Source organism: Balaenoptera physalus (assembly GCF_965194825.1).
Source record: "Balaenoptera physalus genome assembly, chromosome: 11".
NCBI lineage: Eukaryota > Metazoa > Chordata > Mammalia > Artiodactyla > Balaenopteridae > Balaenoptera > Balaenoptera physalus.
Window position 1 is genome coordinate 80,253,250 of NC_138896.1, and position 20,446 is coordinate 80,273,695.

Below are 20,446 nucleotides of genomic sequence, written 5' to 3' on the forward strand. Positions count from 1 at the left end.
GCTAAAGAAATTTCACAAATAAATTCATTTCATATGGGGAAAAAGAGTTATATTAAGTTTTAAACAAATGTTTCAGAACTATATTCAGTTTGATATTTAATTAGTTATTTAAAAACTTTTTATGAATTTACTGATTTATGAGATATAGTTGTATTCTAAATAATTGCAAACAGAAAACCTCCTAAAAGGCAAGCCCCAGCACTAATCCATGATTCATTACCTAAACTTTAATTGGCACAACTCTTGAAATTCTGGGACCATATGGAAAATAATGAGTCCTAATAGGTCTAAGGTGAAAAGATGGCAGGGGAGTTAGGAAGCCAGAAAAGTGTCAATTCAGAATGCTTAGCAACTGCAACACAATTTCCCCAGAGATCTAGAACAATGTGTTCTCAATATTTTACTGGACATGCTATCATATAACTAAACTGCATATTATTTCTCACTCTGTGAGGCAAAGATTAAAATGAAAAAAGAAAATCAAACCAAAAACTGGTTTCCATAATTAAAAATGAAAATGGCTGACTGTTAATAAAAAAGGCAGCAATTTAGAGTTACCATAACAACCTGAGGCAACTGTTGACTAACATTGCAATCTGCTGCATTTTTATAAATAGCAGTTGACTTCCCCTCTTTCATTTCAACTAGTTTCAGTGCTTAGTTGGAGACAATAGAACTGTGCTTTAGAACTATTTCACTCATCAAGCAATGTACCTCTTCGGTGCTGTCACCACCATAAAAATCATCCTCCAATTGGGTGTCTCTCCTTGTTACACTGGTATCCTCTTTTAGATCCAAAATAAATGGGCACCCCTCTGGGGACATATTCTGAGTCTTTCCATGAGGTGCTGATCGTGGTCTTGAAGAAAAAGTGAAAATATCCTTTGGAACAACCTGGGTTTCCTCTGTCTGTTGGTCATGTTCATTTTTCTTGCTGGCTTCTAGCCACAGGTGTGAGGTGTTGCAGGAGTTTTCATCCAGAAGTAGAGACTGCGTGCTGGAGGCCAAATGGGGGATGTGGTCATCATTTTCAGGAAATATCCACTCATCTGACATTTGCAAAAGATGACAAAAATTAGAGCAGTGTTCCATAAGTGTTATTTCAGGCAGGTAGTTAGGTTAACATTCCTTGTTGCTGAAACAGAGATTTATCAAATAATGCAAAAGCCAAGGAAGGCAATTTATCCACCATCTTGTAACCTGCTAAACATTTAACCCACAGATAGTGCTTATAGATACGGGCAACTCATTTGTACTTCCTCTCCATCTGAGTTGAAACACTGGTCAGGAAATTTGTAAGTCTGAAATAATTATCACCTGTCTTGCAGCAAGTTCTTTATAGCACAGCCTCATTAATTTGGTATTTCAGAGGGGGAAAATCTTCCAAATTTAAAAGGGTTTGAGTTACTAATTTCTTTTAATTTCAGGGGGACAGAGTACTTAACAAGCTCTTTAAACAAACTATCTGGGCCTTGTTCAGATGATAAAACATGGAGGAGAGGAAAACCATGAAAAGGCTGACAGTCTTTCCCTCTCCATTCTACTCATCGGTACAGGACAATTCATAGATTAAACTGACTAGACTTGTCAATAGCAAATCCACAGAAATATTTGTTAATGTGACTGGTGAATTCTGCTGGTGAAAAGGACCTTTATGTTTAATTTTAATTCAATTTTAGGAGAGAATGTTTTGATATGAAAATCTTTTTGCACATTGTTTTCTTTAAAAGTACTATATACTACAACTGAGATACATTTTTATCAAAACTTTAAAAAATTTTAATCTTTATTCAACATTGAAATAGACTTTATAATTCTATGACCTGGAAAAAACAAATCTCTATAATAAACATTATTAAAAGCAGGTTTACTTTCTTCTTTAGAATGACAGCAGGAAAAGTTGAGCATTTTCTCAACTTAGTCTTTTTTTTTTTTTTGAAATTTATTTTTTGCTGCATTATGTCAATGGTGAAAATCTTACAAGAATTTGTGTTCTGCAGAACCACAATGTAGACGTGGTAATTTTACTCCTGACTCTTGAATTATGTTATATTTATCATCACAAGAAGAGTAACCAAGAGCTAAGATTTGCTCACTTGAAACTTTAAATCTAACACTACAAAAGCAAAAGCAGAAAGCAAACAAAAAGACCTTTAATAAAAATTATATTGGTGGCACAAATAAAATTGTATTCTTCTCAACTGTATTCACCTATTTCTTAACCTAAGACTATGATTATATAACATAACTTGCCTATAAAAAGGGCAATAAATACACATTTATTAGAGAAAATCTATTAGGGAAAAGGCTTTCATATTTTCTGTAGGTAAATGGTCAATAACAGGTTGAATATATCAATACCCAATCTGACCACATTCACAGAAAATGTGGAGGGTCCTGAGTCAGTGTTAGCTGTGGGCAGGTGAAATGAATAGATTCACTGGGTTGTCCTCTTTTGGACAGCAAACTTTTGCCTGGTGCTAAGCACCTAGTAGGTGCTTTGTAAACACAGTAGGTGCTTTAGTAAACCTTGAATACGATTACAAAAACCAATGTGTTGCATTACGTACAAGGATACGTAAAGAAAATAGGAGGAAAAGATCCTGGGGATCTTCAGTATGCAGTTAAACAACTTGTATGACCTAGCACCAAACATATTATTAACTGTCAAAAAGTCAAAGTAAAAGAAGTGTTCTTACACCAAAAGAACTCTAATTATCTCACTACCACATGCTTTTTTGGAATTTGTAGTTTTACCTCAAGTATTTCCATATCAATTGTAATGAATAATTTGGTGTGTTTTCTTAGGAAAATATGTAAATTACTGTGTAATCACAATATTGCAGCAAACAAGATAAATGCAAGAATGATCACCTAAACATCTAATTAGTTTTTCTACACAGTCAGATTTATGCTAGAGACACTAATTGCGCCTAACATTTTAATGAAGGTTTCAACACTGCATAAATAAGACTGACAACCTACAAACAATTTCCATTTATTTTCCTTTTTCCCTAGCTCAAAAACAATTTGCTTTTGTAAAAGTACCACACACCTGCTAGGCAAGATATGTTGATGGGTTCGATGCTCTACACTCCAACCGTCTCCATTATAAAGAGGATTGGAGAAGTGCGACAATAGATAATCTTTGGGGAGGGTGACAATGTTATGTGAAAACCTCAAAGTTTTAAACTTTCATTCTGAACAGGACCGCTTGTGCATTAAAACTTGAAAATAAAAATACTCCTTCATCCATTAAAGTCTGACATAAAATTGGGGTTAAAAAGAGATTGAAAAAAATGATATATTTTAGCAAGTGACTGCATCATGACTTTTCAAAATGACTGGGTTTGAAATATTTAACATATTTATATTTTATTAATCGTTAGCAATTATGGTATAATAAAGATGCTAACCTGCTTGATCAGGAGACTGGGGTGCTGGACAGCTGGGGTTCAATGTCTCTGTTCTCTGTTGGGACACAGTGGTGAGGACAGTTGTTGCTTTATGTTCATTTCTGTTATTTCCTGAAGAATTGCCTTTATTGGAATAAATATTTTCCTCTATATTACTTCTTTTGATATATATATACACATTAATTTTTGAAGAATGGTACTGTGGTATACTTTTCTATTTGATTATTGAAAAGCAAGTTAGAGGTGACAATATAGATTATATGCAGTTTTTTTCTTTTTCAGGAGAGTATTTTAAGATGAACTCAGCTGTATTTTTGTAGAGGTTCACCTTAAAATTCCTTGATATTTGCATGGGGACATTTTAAATTTAAGTTTTACAATATGCAATAAAAGGAATTCCAAAACCCATATAATTTTTAAAAGGTCCTATATTTTTTACTTTGGTTCCATATAAAATGGAGTGTGTTTTCTTTAAATTACAATTTTTACTGAACTCAACTCTTTTAAATGAAGCTCTTTCCTTCAGCACCTTAAGAAAAATGGATACAGGCATTATTGCAGAAGTAATTTTTCTATCTACTATTTTATAATAATAACATGAAACCTAGCAAGCAGAATTTTGGCCTACCCAAGAAATCTACATTTTTGAGAAATTATGCTAACAGATGTGTACATGATACATTCTGGGCTTGATTCAGGATAGACTAATGCATGTGTATACAAATCTATACATACATGCCTCAAATCTAATATTTTAAGCAATAACTATAATAGCCAACTATATTTATCTAATGCTTTACTGGTTACAAAGAGTTGAAACTTTAACCTACATTACAGTAGATGGCAAGGAGTCCAAAAGGAGAGACAGCAAATGTAAAAAACAATCTAAAAAGGGCCCAATTTAAAAAGAGGAGAGATAAATGAAAAATGAAAAATGATGAGTTAAGTTCAATTTTAGTGAAGTCTGCAGGCAGGAACTTCTAACAAATTTGGGCCATTTAAAAAAATCAATAATTTAAGCTTATTCAGCCTTTGAGAGTAGAAGTAGGAAGTCCTTTATTTTTGTGGTACTGTCTATTTAATCCAACAAATCTCTGTTAGGGCTCTAGAGCAATTCTTTTGTAAAAAACCTGATTTCCAAACAGATATTTATATTTTAAATGAATTGGTTCATAATCCCTTGAAATTTACAACCTGCAGAGAGAGATTCCATTGCTCTGAATAATATACAGATATAAGATAGTATTGAATTAGTACCATACCGCTGGGTGTCTCTGTCTTTTCTCTGCTGGTTCTTTTTAACTGTAATCTTCTCCTGTTATTATTCTTATCGGCTGATGGTTCTTGAGGGGGATGTGGATGCATAATATGCAGATTGGCTGGTACATTTTCATATTAAAGAACAAAAAGCCAAAACAGAAAGTACTATATAGTTTGAAATAACTCAGTAAATATAATTACAGCTGTAATGAGAATGTTCATGTATCATTTTGACAAAATGTAAAGCTGTATAAAAAACACAACTTATTCCTTTATAGGAAATAGGTGTTTATTTCTATTCCAATATTAGAATTGTATCAGGCTTTCATTACCAAATGTAAAATAGAGAGCTAGTGGGAAGCAGCCGCATAGCACAGGGAGATCAGCTCGGTGCTTTGTGACCACCTAGAGGGGTGGGATAGGGAGGGTGGGAGGGAGATGCAAGAGGGAGGAGATATGGGGATATATGTATATGTATAGCTGATTCTCTTTGTTATAAAGCAGAAACTAACACACCATTGTAAAGCAATTATACTCTAATAAAGGTGTTAAAGAAAAAACAAACTACTAATACATTTTATTCATGTAATATAACCATATAGAGAGCTACAAGTAATTAATGTTACTCTTGCAACATGCTATATTAAAAAATATTTTAAAATGAAATTGACAGCCAATACAGAAAAATTATTTTTTCCTTTAAAAGATTTAAGTTTGATTCAACAAGAGCTTAGAGGGTAGTTTCCAAAAGAACCCTGCAGAACTGAGATCAATCTTGAAGAATTCTTAAGTGTAATTTAATTCTGTAACAATAATAATAATAATATTCATAGCAGCATTTGATATTTTCTGAACATTTAAATTCTTGGCACAATATGATGTGCTTGACTGACTGTTCTCACTGAATCCTCATACTGACCCTTTGAGGCAGCTGTTATTTCTTACTACTACTAGTGCTAGTAGTAATTGTATCCCCATTTACAGATGAGGAAACTGAGGCTCGTAGGGTTTAAGAAACTTGATCAAGGTCTCACAGACAGTGGTAAAACTGGGACTGAATATCTATGTTATTTATTTCCTTATCTCAGTTTTATACTCCATGGGAGACAGAGTCTCTAACAGTGATTGTTAATTTCTAAATCAAATAAAATGAACACAAATGCCTCCCTTTTTCAATGTTCACAAAAGCCAGACCAGTTAAAGTGGACAAACTGACAGGGAGTGGTAAGCCTTGGGTTCTGGTCTCAATTCTTTCCAGTGATTACAAATTGCAAATCACTTACTCTCTTAGCCCTGAATTCTCAATCTATAAAACGGGATAAAAGTTTTCTTCACCAACAGGGTTGTTTTTGTACCAATGAGAGAAAATAAAGAGCACTTTACAAATGGAAGAGATTAATTAAAAGGTAAAACTAAGAACACTTAAAATGTACATGGGGTCTCCAAGACATAGCAATAATAGGATACTATACTATTTTCTCACTGTTATCAGAAAGTAAAAATACAGGGTACTACAGCAATGTAAAATAACAGAATAAACAGAATGACAGGTTCCAGAAGATAATATATGGTATAAGAATTCTAAACATATTTCAATATCCACCACCATTTTCATTTTTAAATGATAATTCTCTGGACTTAAGATCTAGTCAAGAATATAACTATGGATTTATCTTAACATTTCTCACTATTTTCACTAGCTATCAATCTTTATGCATGATTCTTACCATGAATAGGTACAGTCTGCTTTATGTGGCCAATATTTTCTTTATCTCCTTGTGCCTCAGACTCAGATAACAGCAAGGTTGACATTTCTGCCCTGTTAACACACTTCTCTACTGTAGACTGCTGGCACGATTGGTTATTTTTGGACCCAAAAGATCTTACTGTCTATAAGGAAAAGGAATTAATCTATATTTTAAAATATAGGAATTGCATTTATTTCTTGTAGAATCTACATAGAAGAAATAATAGCTGGACAAACAGTGAGGTAAAAAAGAACCAGAGGAAATGAGAAGATTAAAAAGTTGTTGGAGAGGGAAATTATGGTAGAAAATTAGGAAGAAATAGGAGATAAATATAATGTAAGGTAAAACAGAAGACAACCAAATCTCATAGACACATAAATTAAAATGTGCTCATTTGCTACACTCCATCTTTAGTAGGTAGGAGTTGAAATGAAAATCACCGTGTATGTCAGAAATTCAGAGGAAATTAAAAATAAAGATATAACATTTGAGAATCTGTTCATTATAAGGTGTCTGGTGATGATCCAACTCCTTTTTGAAGGAGACCACAAAATGTGCTCACATATATTTGCCTTTAAGTTTTGTGCACATATTTAATGAAAAGAATGCTCAAAAATGTTAATTGCTTTGACATGATGAAAAGAAAACAGTTTTGAGGTCTTTTAAAATCCAGAATTTCTGTTCCAAATTTATTCAAACCCTCTGCTTTTGGCATGTAGTCTCTCTCCCTCTTTTTTTCCCCTCTGCATTGGGAAAAAACGCTTCCCTTCCCATGCCATCCATGCTTAGATAAGCTGTTCAAACCTTGCTCCTACCTCACTGAACATCCTCATGTTATTTCTTCTGCCAGAGAGTGGAGGTGGTCCAAGAACTTTGGATCCAAAGGCAATATGACAAACATCTTGATTTTTACCGCTCCGCATGCTACCTGTTCCTCTGTTAATGAACTGATCTGTTAAAGGAAGGGAATAGTAGTCCATTAATGGGCGTAATGACACACACCATGTTGCAATATTTCTGAAAGTACAATCTAGGGGTCATATGATGTGAATCCTCCCCCACTTTAACCCTCCCACGCTCCCAGGGCACTTATAAAAATGCAGATACTGGGGTCCAACATCAGATCTATCAGATCTATAGAATTAGAATCTTGTCGGGGGGGGGGGGCAACAGAAATCTATAATCTTAACAAGTGGTTAAGATTAACTCCCAAGTGGTTCTTGTGCTCAGTATCATCTGAGAACCACTACCACAAATGTTTTTCCTCATAGAAAAAGAGAAAAACAGAAAAGAAAGCTACTGAAAAATACATTGCATTTTCTCTTTAAGGAAATCGTTTAAATAAAACTAACTCAACTGAACAAATATTTCATTGAGCACTCCCAGGCACTTCCTAGAGGTTGCCAGTGATGCAAAATGGATAAGACACATTGCTTGCCCTCAGGGAGTCTGGAGGGAGGTGATAGTACAAGTAAACAGGTAACTACAACATAAGGCAGACCAGTGGGAATGAAGAGTGACTTCTTGAATGGATCTTGAATGACTGATAAGATTTCAAGAATAAGAGATGTAGGGTGCCCAAGGCAGAAGAAAGTGCCTGAATAAAGGTATGGAAGAGTGAAAGGGTAAGGTACGCTTGGGGAATAATGAAATCACCAGTTTAGCTGGAAGGATAGGCTCGGGTCAGAACGAAAAGAGCATTAAAATGCTAAGAGCCTGTTCTAAGTTCGGTAGGCAACAGGGAATCACTAAAGGTTTTGGGGAGAAAGAGAGCAAACTGGTATCACCTCCAGGATAAGGAAGGTGTGCTCACCAAACCCTGCTGCCTTTTCCTTCTGGGCACACAGCTAAATTACATTTCCGAGCCTTCCTTGCAGTTATATGGGTCATGTAACTGAGTTCTGGTTAATGGAACGTGAGAAGTGGAATGTGAGACGTGTAAACCATCTCCCGCTCCTAAAACTTCCTGCATAATCCCCATGCTCTCTCTTCCCTCATCTCTTGACAAGATGAAAAAGATCCAGCGGAGGACTTAAAGGCTCCCAGAGGAGCCACTAGATGAAAGAAGCCCGAGTCTCTGAAAGACCATAAGGAGGGATGCCCAAGGAACTCCTGACTGGACTAGGACCGTGGAGTTCTGTGTGAGTGCAGGCAGCCTTCTCTGACTAAAACAGCCCGTGAGAGTGCCGGCTCTTAACTCAGAACACGGCCCACAGCCTAGAAAACCTTCTGCCATGTCCTGCTTGCAAGACAGGACCAACTTGAATACTACAATGTTGGCCCTGAGTAAGTCCAAATTTGTCCTACAGTTCTGGACATATATGAGCTACTGGCAACTTCTTGTCTGATCTATTCTCCTGAAAAAAATTCCTATGGTTAGCTAGTTGGTCTCATTAGCTTCTGCTAGAGAGCTATAATTTTATAAGTGGTGGAATTAAAAACGATTCCTATGTAACAGCCATGAGAAAAGGCACAAAAGTTTGTGAAAACATATCATGCTTAGGAAGCCCCCAACATTTAGATCTGAGTGGAAGTAATGTGAGTGGGTATATAGGTGTTCTGGGGGGGTCTGTTTCTGTGTTTGTAATAGATGAAGCTGAAGACATGGGCAAGGGCTACACTGCTGAGTTGATCTAAAAGAATTTTTGCTGGACAGAGGATCTAAGGTGGCTGGCAAAGTGGTGGGGAGAAATACCATTCCAGTTTTCTTCAAATTCCTGAAGCCCTATTAGGTAGTGATTCCATTTGTCCAAATGGCAGAATCAGAACTAATGAGTAGAATTTACTTCAGAAAGCTTTTATTCTAATTCTGTGAAAAATCACAAAAGACCCCGAATAGCCAAACCAATCTTGAGAAAGAAAAACTGAGCTGGAGGAATCAGGCTCCCCGACTTCAGGCTACACTACAAAGCTACAAGTATGTATGGTACTGGCACAAAGACAGTATGGTACTGGCACAAAAACAGAAGTATAGATCAATGGAACAGGATAGAAAGCCCAGAGATAAACCCACCTATGGTCACCTAACCTATGACAAAGGAGGCAAGATTATACAATGGAGAAAAGACAGTCTCTTCAATAAGTGGTGCTGGGAAAACTGGACAGCTACATGTAAAAGAATGAAATTAGAACACTCCCTAACACCATACACAAAAACAAACTCAGAATGGATTAAAGACCTAAATGTAAGGCAGGATGCTATAAAACTCTTAGAGGAAAACAGAGGCAGAACATACTTTGACATAAACCGTAGCAAGATCTTTTTTGACCCACCTCCTAGAGTAATGAAAATAAAAACAAAAATAAACAAATGGGACCTAATGAAGCTTAAAAGCTTTGGCACAGCAAAGGAAACCATAAACAAGATGAAAAGACAACCCTCAGAATGAAAGAAAATATTTGCAAGCAAAGCAACTGACAAGGGATTAATCTCCAAAATATACAAACAGCTCCTGCAGCTCAATATCAAAAAAACAAACAACCCAATCCAAAAATGGGCACAAGACATAAATGACATTTCTCCAAAGAAGACATACAGATGGCCAAGAAGCACATGAAAAGCTGCTCAACATCACTAATTATTAGAGAAATGCAAATCAAAACTACAATGAGGTATCACCTCATACCGGTCAGAATGGCCATCATCAAAAAATCTACAAGCAATAAATGCTGGAGAGGGTGTGGAGAAAAAAAGGGAACCCTCCTGCACTGTTGGTGGGAATGTAAATTGTTACAGCCACTATGGAGAACAGTATGGAGGTTCCTTAAAAAACTAAAAGTAGAACTATCATATGACATAGCAATCCCACTCCTGGGCATATACCCGAAGATAACCATAATTCAAAAAGATACATGAACCCCAATGTTAACTGCAACACTATTTACAATAGCCAGGACATGGAAGCAACCTAAGTGTCCATCAACAGAGGAATGGATAAAGAAGATGTGGTACATATATACAGTGGAACATTACTCAGCCATAAAAAGGAATGAAATTGTGCCATTTGCGAAGACGTGGATAGACCTAGAGATTGTCATACAGAGTGAAGTAAGTCAGAAAGAGAAAAACAAATATTATATAATATTGCTTATATGTAGAATCTAGAAAAATGGTACAGATGAACTTATCTGCAAAGCAGAAAGAGAGACACAGATGTAGAGAACAAACGTATGGATACCAAGAGGGGAAGGAGGGGTGTGGGATGAATTGGTAGATTGGGATTGACATATATACATTACTATGTATAAAATAGATAACTAGTGAGAACCTACTGTACAGTACAGGGAACTCTACTCAGTGCTCTGTGGTGACCTAAATGGGAAGGAAATCCAAAAAAGAGGGGATCTATGTATATGTATAGCTGATTCACTTTGCTGTACAGCAGAAACTAACACAACGTTGTAAAGCAACTATACTCCAATAAAAATTAATTAAAAAAAAGCTTTTAGTCTAACATAAGGAACATCTTTCTTTAATTAAAGCATGTCTGGTTGTTGTGGTGGTGACTTTTCTGTCATTTTGAAGATGTTCGACCAGAAGTCTGGAAAGCTATTCTGGATATTATAAGGCAGATTCACATATTAGATGACTCTCTAATTTCTATTTCTAGCCTAGTCCTCTCTTCTGAGAGCCTCTCGTATACAGTGGCCTTCTTGACCAGCTCCTCCTCAATGTCTCGAAGACACCTCCAACTGAAAACCTGGTCTAATGAATGGCACCATCAACCATTCCGGTTGAAAAGTCAGACTCTAGATGTCATCCTTGACACCTCCCTCCATCCTCTCCATATCCAATCCAGATCCACTTGTCTCCACCTCCTCCACCAGCACCATAATTTAAGCAACCATCATCCCTCTTCTGGATGATCACAAAGCCTCTCAAGTGATCCCCCATGTTCCACTGTGGCTCCCTGTCCCATGCTCTCTCCAAAATGAAGCCAGAACGGTCTTATATAAACATACGTCTGATTGAATCATTCCTTTTCCTCACTTAAAACTTTTCAATGGCTTCCCTGCTGCCCTTAAGATTAAGAAGAAAGCCCTTAACATTACCTACAAAAACTTGCATGTTCTGGCTTCAGTTCAACCTTAACACCCTCTATTTTCTGCTCTGGTCTCCTCAGTTCTTCCTGTCTATCAGAGTATTTGTACATGCTGTTCCCCATGTAGGATCTTCCTTCCCCTCTTGGCCTTTATGTTTCAGCTCATGTATCACTTCCTCAGACTAATCTTCCCAGACCTCTCTGATTACAGTACCCAGTTTAGGTAGTCCCATAAGCTCTCCCTCACAGAACTTGTCAGAATTGCACTTTCATATATGTTTATGGGATTCTCTAATAATGTATACCTCAGTAGATATAAACTCAGTGGTCTACTTTGTCACCCCTGAATTGCTAGCCTAGTGCTTGACACAGAGCAATAGATCCTTTGCTGAGCAAACTGAATGAATCATAAAGTATAATGGGTCAGAAGGGAAGTTGGATTAAATGACTACATATTTCTAACTACTATTAAAACTTATTTTTAAGAAAAATCCACCTGAGACATTTATGTGTGAATTGAGGAGGCAGACTGGACTGGACAACTGCCAGGATGTGGAGGATGAGAGAGAAGGGTCAACAATGACCAAGACATTGATATTTACATGAACTGTGTGGCTTTCAACAGCAGCAGTGCTATGGCACCACAATCAGATGCCTACTCAGCTTACATGTGAAATTTCCTAATGTTAGCAAATAGACTTGGCTATGTGTGCATCTGCATCTTTTTCAGTCATTTATAAATATCCATTTGGAGTCAACAAAACATTGTTAGTCTCTCAGGATCAGCAATAGAAAGAAATGACACTCAAATTCCAGGCCAATTGGAAAAATCTATTACAGACCCATCATTTGTACCTTCTGTGACCAAATAAAACAAATTCTAGATTACTGATTTTGTTCTCAAATGTGGATTTTCCCAGAAAGAAATAGCCACTGAGAGTCCTGAAGGTATGTATGGGACATGGCATAGGCCTACATGGGAATTTTCAGTACCAGAATAGAAGCCTTTTTCTTCTTCTTCTTTTTTTTTTTGTTTAAACTTCCAGTCACAGGAATCATTTGGCTTGTGGGCATATCTTTCTGTTCAAACATTGTACTAGGTCAGTTTCCTTGATGTTTTTTCATATTCTTCATCTATATACAGGTTGCCCCCAAACATTTAAGTTTCTTTGAGTAGAAAGACCATTTTTTTGGTACTGCACGTATACTCATCTGCTGAGCCCAGCATAGCATATGGTAGACAATGGATAAATCTCACCAAAATTGTGGACAGTATCAAAGATTAAAAGGAAAACTTTTGGGGGAGTATTTAAAAAAATCATACTGACACAGTTCCAGCTATAATTTCAACAAAATGAATATATTAAATAGTTCATAGCTATTTAAAAAATGAAAATTCCTAAATACCTTGAACTTCTTAGAGGAATTTCTTGCTTAGCAGTCAAGAGTCATTGACTTATCTCTTGGATAGTCAATGGCTATTAAAGCTACAACTAAACCTGATATGATATAATTCCTTGAATCACAGAAAATAAGATGTTATTCTGTATTTTATAAGAGGATCTACTATAGGATTTCTTTAAAGAGCAATCTACCACTGTGTGTTTAAATTGAAATCTATTTTTTAAATTTTACAAATTTTAGTATACCTTTTTTTCACAAAGCAAAGTGTACAATAATCCACTATTTAGTATCTCTTTAATTAGCAGGCTTTTTAAACTTATTAGTACAATTAACACATACACATTCTTAAAGTCTGTTTCACTTTAATAATTCTGTTTATAATCATATTAATTGTCATAATTATGTCTATAAACATGTATCATGCTATGTATCCACGATAATAGGGTCCTAATTAAAACCTACAAGGAAAAGTAACTTAGACCTTTGGTTTCTAAAATAAAAAGTAGAAGGGATGAAGTTTCTATAATGAGAAAAATCTTAATGAAAGAAAACTACAAGCAGGAATGCATGCCTTTTGAATTCTAAAAGGAGTTCTTTTAAGACCTGATATCAATATATATAATATAAGGTTAAAAATCAAGATTAGATTAAAGTCATGCTCTAGGCGTTTCATTTTCTTGAGTTTGTGGAAAATGAACTTGGTGTAGGTCAGAGATGTTACCATTAATTATTTTGCTATTTTACTGAGGGGTATAGCCTTTGTAGTTAGATTATAAAACCTGAGGGTCTGCTCTCTAATTGTCTTTTAGAATAATAAACATTCATTTTTGTCTCAAGATACAATGTTCTAACTATTATAGTCATTTAAGTTTGCAAGGTTTTCAAAGTTTAACCAGAAAAACCTGCTGAATTTTCAACTCTAATCATTCAGGGGTCATGCTCAAGACTTACATCTATTATCTAATGATCGAATCAGAATTAAACCTGCTACCAGAATCCAGATTTTGAATTGGATTAATTTTTATTTTATTATATGTGCATTGTTATAAGGAATGTCAAAAACACAAAGACTGATCTAGTAGAGCAATATTATTTTAGACAAGGTATTTAAACTTTCTAAGCTTCACTTTCTTCATCCATAAGATTGAGATAATAATAGTACTTAAGTCAAGGCATTTTTGTTAGATTATATGAAACAATGCATGTAACATGCTAAATACTGTGCTTAGTAGGGAGTAAATGCTTAGTAAATATGCTATTAATACCTTCCATCTTGAATAGCATTTAACAGTTTATGAAGTCCATTCACAATCATTTATCCCTTCATTCACCCATTCTTTCATTAGTGATTGGGCACCTAGTCTGGGCAACCACTGCTCTAAGTACTGAATAAGATAGGGAATAAGGTGGACACATCACCTCCTCCAAGGCACTCTGGGTCTCACAGGGAAGACAGATATTACAGGAAGTAAGTCATAAATAACTAAATGATTACAATTGTGGTAAAAGCTATGAAGGGAAGGTTCAAAGTGTGTTTAACAGGGGGCTGGTATCTAGTCTTTAGGGTGAGGGAAATGACATTCAATCTGAGATCTAAAGGATGACGGATATGATGATGTGTACATGATCTCTATGAAATTTCCAGTCACTTTGTGTGATATTATTCCACCTCTACAGATGAAGAAACTGAGGCTCATGATGTTTAGAGATCTGTCCACTTAGAGTAGGGTCTCAGAATCCAAATGCCCAAGGCCTCTTTGTGCCTGCCTTCTTTTCACCACATATGATACTGCCTTTGGTGGTCCAGGAGGGCACTGCAGGGGATTCTTTCTTTGTCCACTATTTATTCTCTGTGCAGTTTTGTAAAGCTATCTAATTAAAAACTTTTGTTTTGCTATGTGAAAAGTGGGTCTAATAGTGATTGTTTGGATAAGTACGAGAACTTTATGAATATGATAATTAATGTATTTGATGAAGACCAATGGGGTTCATGAGGAATCAAGAATGGAATATAATGCTGTAATAATCTTTTCCAGAGGGAAGAAAGTGGTGGTGGAAGCAGGGGAGGGACAAAATGAAGTGGCTTGAATGCCAGGCAGGTAACATATAAGTGACAAGCAGGCACATGTAGAACGTGGGGCAAACTGCGGCTAATTTGAGAGTGCACATCCTATGCAAAGTACTTTAATTACAAACTTTTTTTTTTTTTAAGAAAAATGTCATTCAGGTCTTCTGCCCATTTTTTAATTGTGGCATTTCTTTAACCAACAATCCTAAGACAAGGATTACCAAAAATCTGAGTTTAGAAAGAAGAAATTAGAGTGTCTTGTTTTTTCCTGAAGTCAGAATCTCTCTCTCTTTTTTTTTTAAGGTTCTACTTTACAGTAGATTTTGCTGCTTGATTTGAAATTTGCTTTCATAACGTACAACCCAAAGAAGAAATTCTAACAAAGATCTCACCAATGCCAACTATGGTTAGATTACTATTTCATGGTTTTGCTAGATCCTTTATCTGTTTGCGATTGAGTTAGGAGATACGGGTGTCAGTCTCTCTTCATTTAAAAAGTAAAAATCCAGTAAGACTGCTGCTGTGGAAAGGAGGGCACTTGGGAGAACTACCTCCTAATTTTTAAGCAAATTACTAGTTTTTTTTTTTTTTTTTAAGTAACTTAATCCAAATGACATTTATTGAATACTCCTAACAACAGTAAAATTTACATTCTTACCAAAAGCATATGGCACATTTACTGAGATAGACTCTATTCAGGACAAGTCTCAACAAATTTAAAACAAATCACTTCATATAAATTATTTTCTCAAGTCACACTGGAATTAAATTATAAATCAATAACAGAAAGATCTCAAATGTTTGGGAACTAAGTAACACACTTAACTCCTAAGTAACCCATGGATCAAAGAAAAAATGAAAAATGAAATTAGAAGATATTTAGAACAGAATGAAATAAAAATACAATACCAAAATTTGTGGGATGTTGCTAAAGCAGCACTTATGGGGAGATTTCTAGCACTAAATGGCTACAGTAGAGAAAGAAAAGTTTGAAATCATTGACCTTGAGTCCCACCTTAAGGATAGAAAGAGGAGAGCAAATGAAACCCAAAACAACTGAAGAAAGGAATAATAAAGATCAAAGTGAAAATAAATGAAACAATATAGAAAAACAGTAGAAAGAATCAATGAAACCAAAAGCTTGTTCTTTGGGAAGATCAGTAAGAATGATAAACCTCTAGTTAGACTGACCAGGGAAAATAGAGCAAAGATACATATTTCTAACATCAGGAATAGTAGTGGTATCACTATAGATTCTCCAGATAATAAGGCAACATTATGAACAACTTTATACCAAGACATCCAACTACTTAGATGAACTGGACAAATTCCCTGTAGGACACAAATTACCAAAGCTTACTCAAAGAGAAATAGTTAACCTGAAAAACTCTTTATCTATTAAAGAAATTGAATTTACAGGTTATAAAAACTTTCTCATGCTGATAAATTCCACAAAACATTTAAGAAAGACATAATACCAATTTAACACAAATTCTTTCAAAAAGTTTTAAGGAGTGGGGGAAAGGGGGAGGAAATATTTCCCAATTCATTCTATGAGGCCAGCTTCACCCTAATACCAAAAGCAGACAAAGGCATTATAAAAAAAGAGAACTATAGTCCAGTAATCCCTTATGAACACAAGTTGAATCAAACAATAGACTAAAAGGATATTTGCATCAGGACCAAGCAGGGTTTTCCCCAGAAATGCAAGGTTGGTTTAACATTAAAAAATCAATGAATGTGATTCACTGTATTAACAGACTAAAAAAGAAAAAAAAAACATGATGATCTCATAAATACAGAAAATGCGTTTGACAAAATCCAACATCCATTCCTGACAAAAACTGTCAGCAAACTAGTGACGAAAGGGACTTGCTCACCATGATTAAGGACATCTATAAAATCTCAATAGCTAACATCATACTTAATCATTAAAGACTGAATACCTTTCCAGTAAGATCAGGAATAAGACAGGGCTATCCTTTCTTGCCACTTCTATTAAACTTTGTACTGGAGGTCTTAGCCAGTGCAATCAGGCAAGGAAAAGAAATGAGACATTCAGATTGGTAATGTAAAACTGTCTTTGTTCACACACAACATAATCATCTATGTAGGAAGTCTACTGGAATCCGCAAAAAGCTACTATTAGTAATAAATAAGTTTTGCAAAGTTGCAGGATACTAGATCAATTTACAAAATTTCAATGTATTTTACACACTAGCAACAAACAATTGGAAATAGAAATTTTAAAACTTACCACTTATCAGTAGTACCAAAAGATATAAAATACTTAGGGATAAATCTGAGGAAAGTTATAAAAGAACTGTACCCTGAAACTATAAAATATTGCTGAGAGAAATTAAAGAAAACCTAAAAAAAAGAAGTTGGAAGAATCAATATTGTTCAGATGTCCATTCTCCCCAAATTGTGATCTATAAATGCAGCACAACCCCAATCAAATTCCCAACAGGCCTTTTTGGCAGAAATTCATATGTTGATTCTAATATTTATACTAAAATGCACAGAGTCCATAATAGCTAAAATAATTTTTGAAAAAGAAGGACAAAACTGGAAGGCTCATGCTAGCTGAATGCAAGACTTATAAACATATAGTAATAAAAATCATGGTATTGGCATAAAAGCAAATAGATAAATGAGACAGAATAAAGAGAATAAAGAGTCTGAATAAAAAGACCAGAAATATAACCACAAGTATATTGACAACTGATTTTTGACAAAGGTGCAAAGGAAATGATGTGGAGAAAAGGACACTTTTTAGCAAAGGCTAGAACAACTAGATATCTAAATTAAAAAAAAAAAAAAAGGCCCCAAAACCAAAAATGTGGATTTATATCTTATATTATATACAAAAATTAATTCAGTGGATCATAGACCTAAATGTAAAACCTAAAACTGTAATTTTTTTTTTTTTTTTACATGGAGGCATAAGACAAAATCTTCATAACCTTGGATTAGGCAAAAATTTCTTAAATATGTCACCAAAAGCACAATCCACAGAAGCAAATTTGATAAACTGGACTTGATCAAGTTAAAAATTTCTCTTCAAAAGATATTGTTATGAGAATAAAATGTAAGCAACAGACTGGAAAAACATATTCACAATTCATATATCTGAAAAAGGACCTATATCCAGAATATAGAATGAACTCTCAAAACTCAATAATATGAAAATAAGGAATCCAGTTTAAAAATGGACAAGAGAGTTGAACAGATGCTTCATCAAAGAAGATTCAGGGATGGCAAATAAGAACATAAAGATGCTCATCATTAGTAATTATCAAGGAAATGCAAATCAAAAACCACAATGAGATACCACTCATTGGTACTGGATATAATACCCGCTGGTTTGAATATAAAGTGTTACTACTATTTTGGAAAATAATTTGGCATTTCTTAAAAAGCTACCATATAATCCAACCATCCCTTTCCTAGGCATTTTTACCCAAGACAAATGAAAGCTTATGCCCATTCAAAGACTTCTACACAACTGTTCACAGCAGTATTATTTATCCATCAACAAGTAAATGGGTAAACAAAATATGGCATCTCCACACAATGGAGCACTATTCTGCAATAAAAAGGAATGAATTATTTCTACAAACCACATGTGCCTATCTCAAAATAAATTTTAAAATAATTATGCTGAGTGAAAGAAGCCAGACAAAAGGGTATATATATTATATCTCATTTATAAAATTCTAGAAAATGCAAACTAATCTATAATGAGAGATAGCAGATCAGTGAGGATGGGGTTGGGAGGAAGGGATTATGAAGATTATGAGGAAACCTCTGGGAATGATGAATATGCTCACTCTCCTGATTGTGGTGGTTTCACGTTTGTGTGTGTATCTTTTTTTTTTTTTTTAAATTTTTACAAGAGATAAATAGACTGACTCCAAGCACTGTAAATGGATGACCACAACAAAAGCAACAATGAAGCAAATTACTAGTTTTGATTTGTGCTTAGTGGACCACTGCAACTTGGCATTAGTAGCTGCATGCTCAACTTCAATAACCAGATCTGATTCACTAGTTCAGTTAAAGTGGGGTCCCATTAATGAAAATAAGATCATCAGAGCCTGCAGTCCTCTGCAGACTAACAGTCATTAACTGACGTGCACTGGGAATTGACAAAGTGAACAGTGCAAATGTGTGGTAACATTGACTTTTTGGAAACACAATTATTTTATTAATTTCATTAAATGCTCTTGATCAAGTTATACAGCATTCAAAAAAATGAACTCTAAAACAGAAGTTTCAAAGTTTCCTTTTTAGCTTGGGTGAACATGACAGAAAGCATCCACAGGAAGCAGCTACTTCCTTCTGTAGCAGCATCATTGGGATCTCTTAATTCGTGCATTTATAATTAAATATCACAATTTACATGAGTACTGTAAGTAAGTTACAAGAACACACAGTCACTTTTCATGCAATTCAAATCTCACCATGGGGAGTCCATATTTTAGAAAGACACAAAAACAAATAGTTCAAATGAAGAAATACCTCCTGGCTTTTCCATGATTAAAAAGTCTGTCCTTGGGCATTTGTCATTAGCTACACCTTTCACATAAAATCTCTCACACAGAGAACAGTAATTTTTATTATAATCACTTATAGTAAGGTTCAAAGCCTACAAATGTCAAAATTAGCAATTGAAAAGTATTTGTAGAGGGACTTCCCTGGTGGTGCAGTGGTTAAGAATCCGCCTGCCAATGCAGGGGACACGGGTTTGAGCCCTGGTCTGGGAAGATCCCACATGCCGCGGAGCAACTAAGCCTGTGTGCCACAACTACTGAGCCTGCACTCTAGAGCCTACGAGCCACAACTATTGAGCTCGTGTGCCACAACTACTGAAGCCCGAGTGCCTAGGGCCTGTGCGCCACAACAAGAGAAGCCACCTCAATGAGAAGCCCGCACACTGCAACGAAGAGTAGCCCCTGCTCGCCGCAACTAGAGAAAGCCCGCAAGCAGCAACGAAGACCAAAAGCAGCCCCAAAAAAAAAACCAACAAAAAAAACAGTATTTGTAGAAAGAGAACTACAGAGTTCGATGTATGTTTATGTAATCTTAGCTGCTGTACATGTGCAATGAGATTTACTTCAGAGGAACAATCATAAACCCTAGGGTTATAAATGAATATAAGTATAATTGAGATTCACAGGACAGAAGAAATATGCTTTCTGATGGTGATTATTAATTTTCTGTATATATGACTCAAGTTGACTATCCTTATGCTGAAAGCCCATTTATGGAATTTGCAAAATATGCACTAATATCCTCTTCTACAAGGTGGGATCAAACACAGCCTATGAAAAAGTTTGTTTAATTATAATATTGAGTTAATGATGCATTTAATATTTATTCAAATTTCTCTTTACTCTCTGGCATTATAAGTGTCCTTGAACTTTAAAAAGAAAGACATTTAAAATATCTGGATATAGACTTATAGTTTCATTTAAAGACAATTCTTAAAACATTAAGCTAGAG

General features: G+C 35.2%; 1 protein-coding gene and 1 long non-coding RNA gene across 20 annotated transcripts in view; one reads left to right on the plus strand and one right to left on the minus strand.

Moving 5' to 3' along the window:
- Positions 1-20,446, plus strand: part of LOC309637552 — a 398,176-nt gene that overhangs the window by 346,503 nt on the left and 31,227 nt on the right. The window lies entirely within an intron of this gene.
- CFAP20DC (CFAP20 domain containing) overlaps positions 1-20,446 on the minus strand; it is a 303,119-nt gene that overhangs the window by 130,571 nt on the left and 152,102 nt on the right. For 15 of the 19 annotated variants that reach the window (XR_014250542.1, XR_014250543.1, XR_014250544.1 and 12 more), the window contains 5 exons: positions 7,240-7,376; positions 6,404-6,566; positions 4,679-4,795; positions 3,417-3,539; positions 715-1,049 (listed from right to left, as the gene is read on the minus strand). Coding sequence is in view for 16 of the 19 variants with exons in the window: in XM_082412150.1 (XP_082268276.1) it covers positions 715-1,049; positions 3,417-3,539; positions 4,679-4,795; positions 6,404-6,566; positions 7,240-7,376 (875 nt within the window). In the remaining 3 variants the exon portion in view is untranslated. The remainder of the gene's footprint in view (positions 1-714; positions 1,050-3,416; positions 3,540-4,678; positions 4,796-6,403; positions 6,567-7,239; positions 7,377-20,446) is intronic. The other 4 variants (XM_082412162.1, XM_082412159.1, XM_082412155.1 and 1 more) reach the window with 4 other exon arrangements.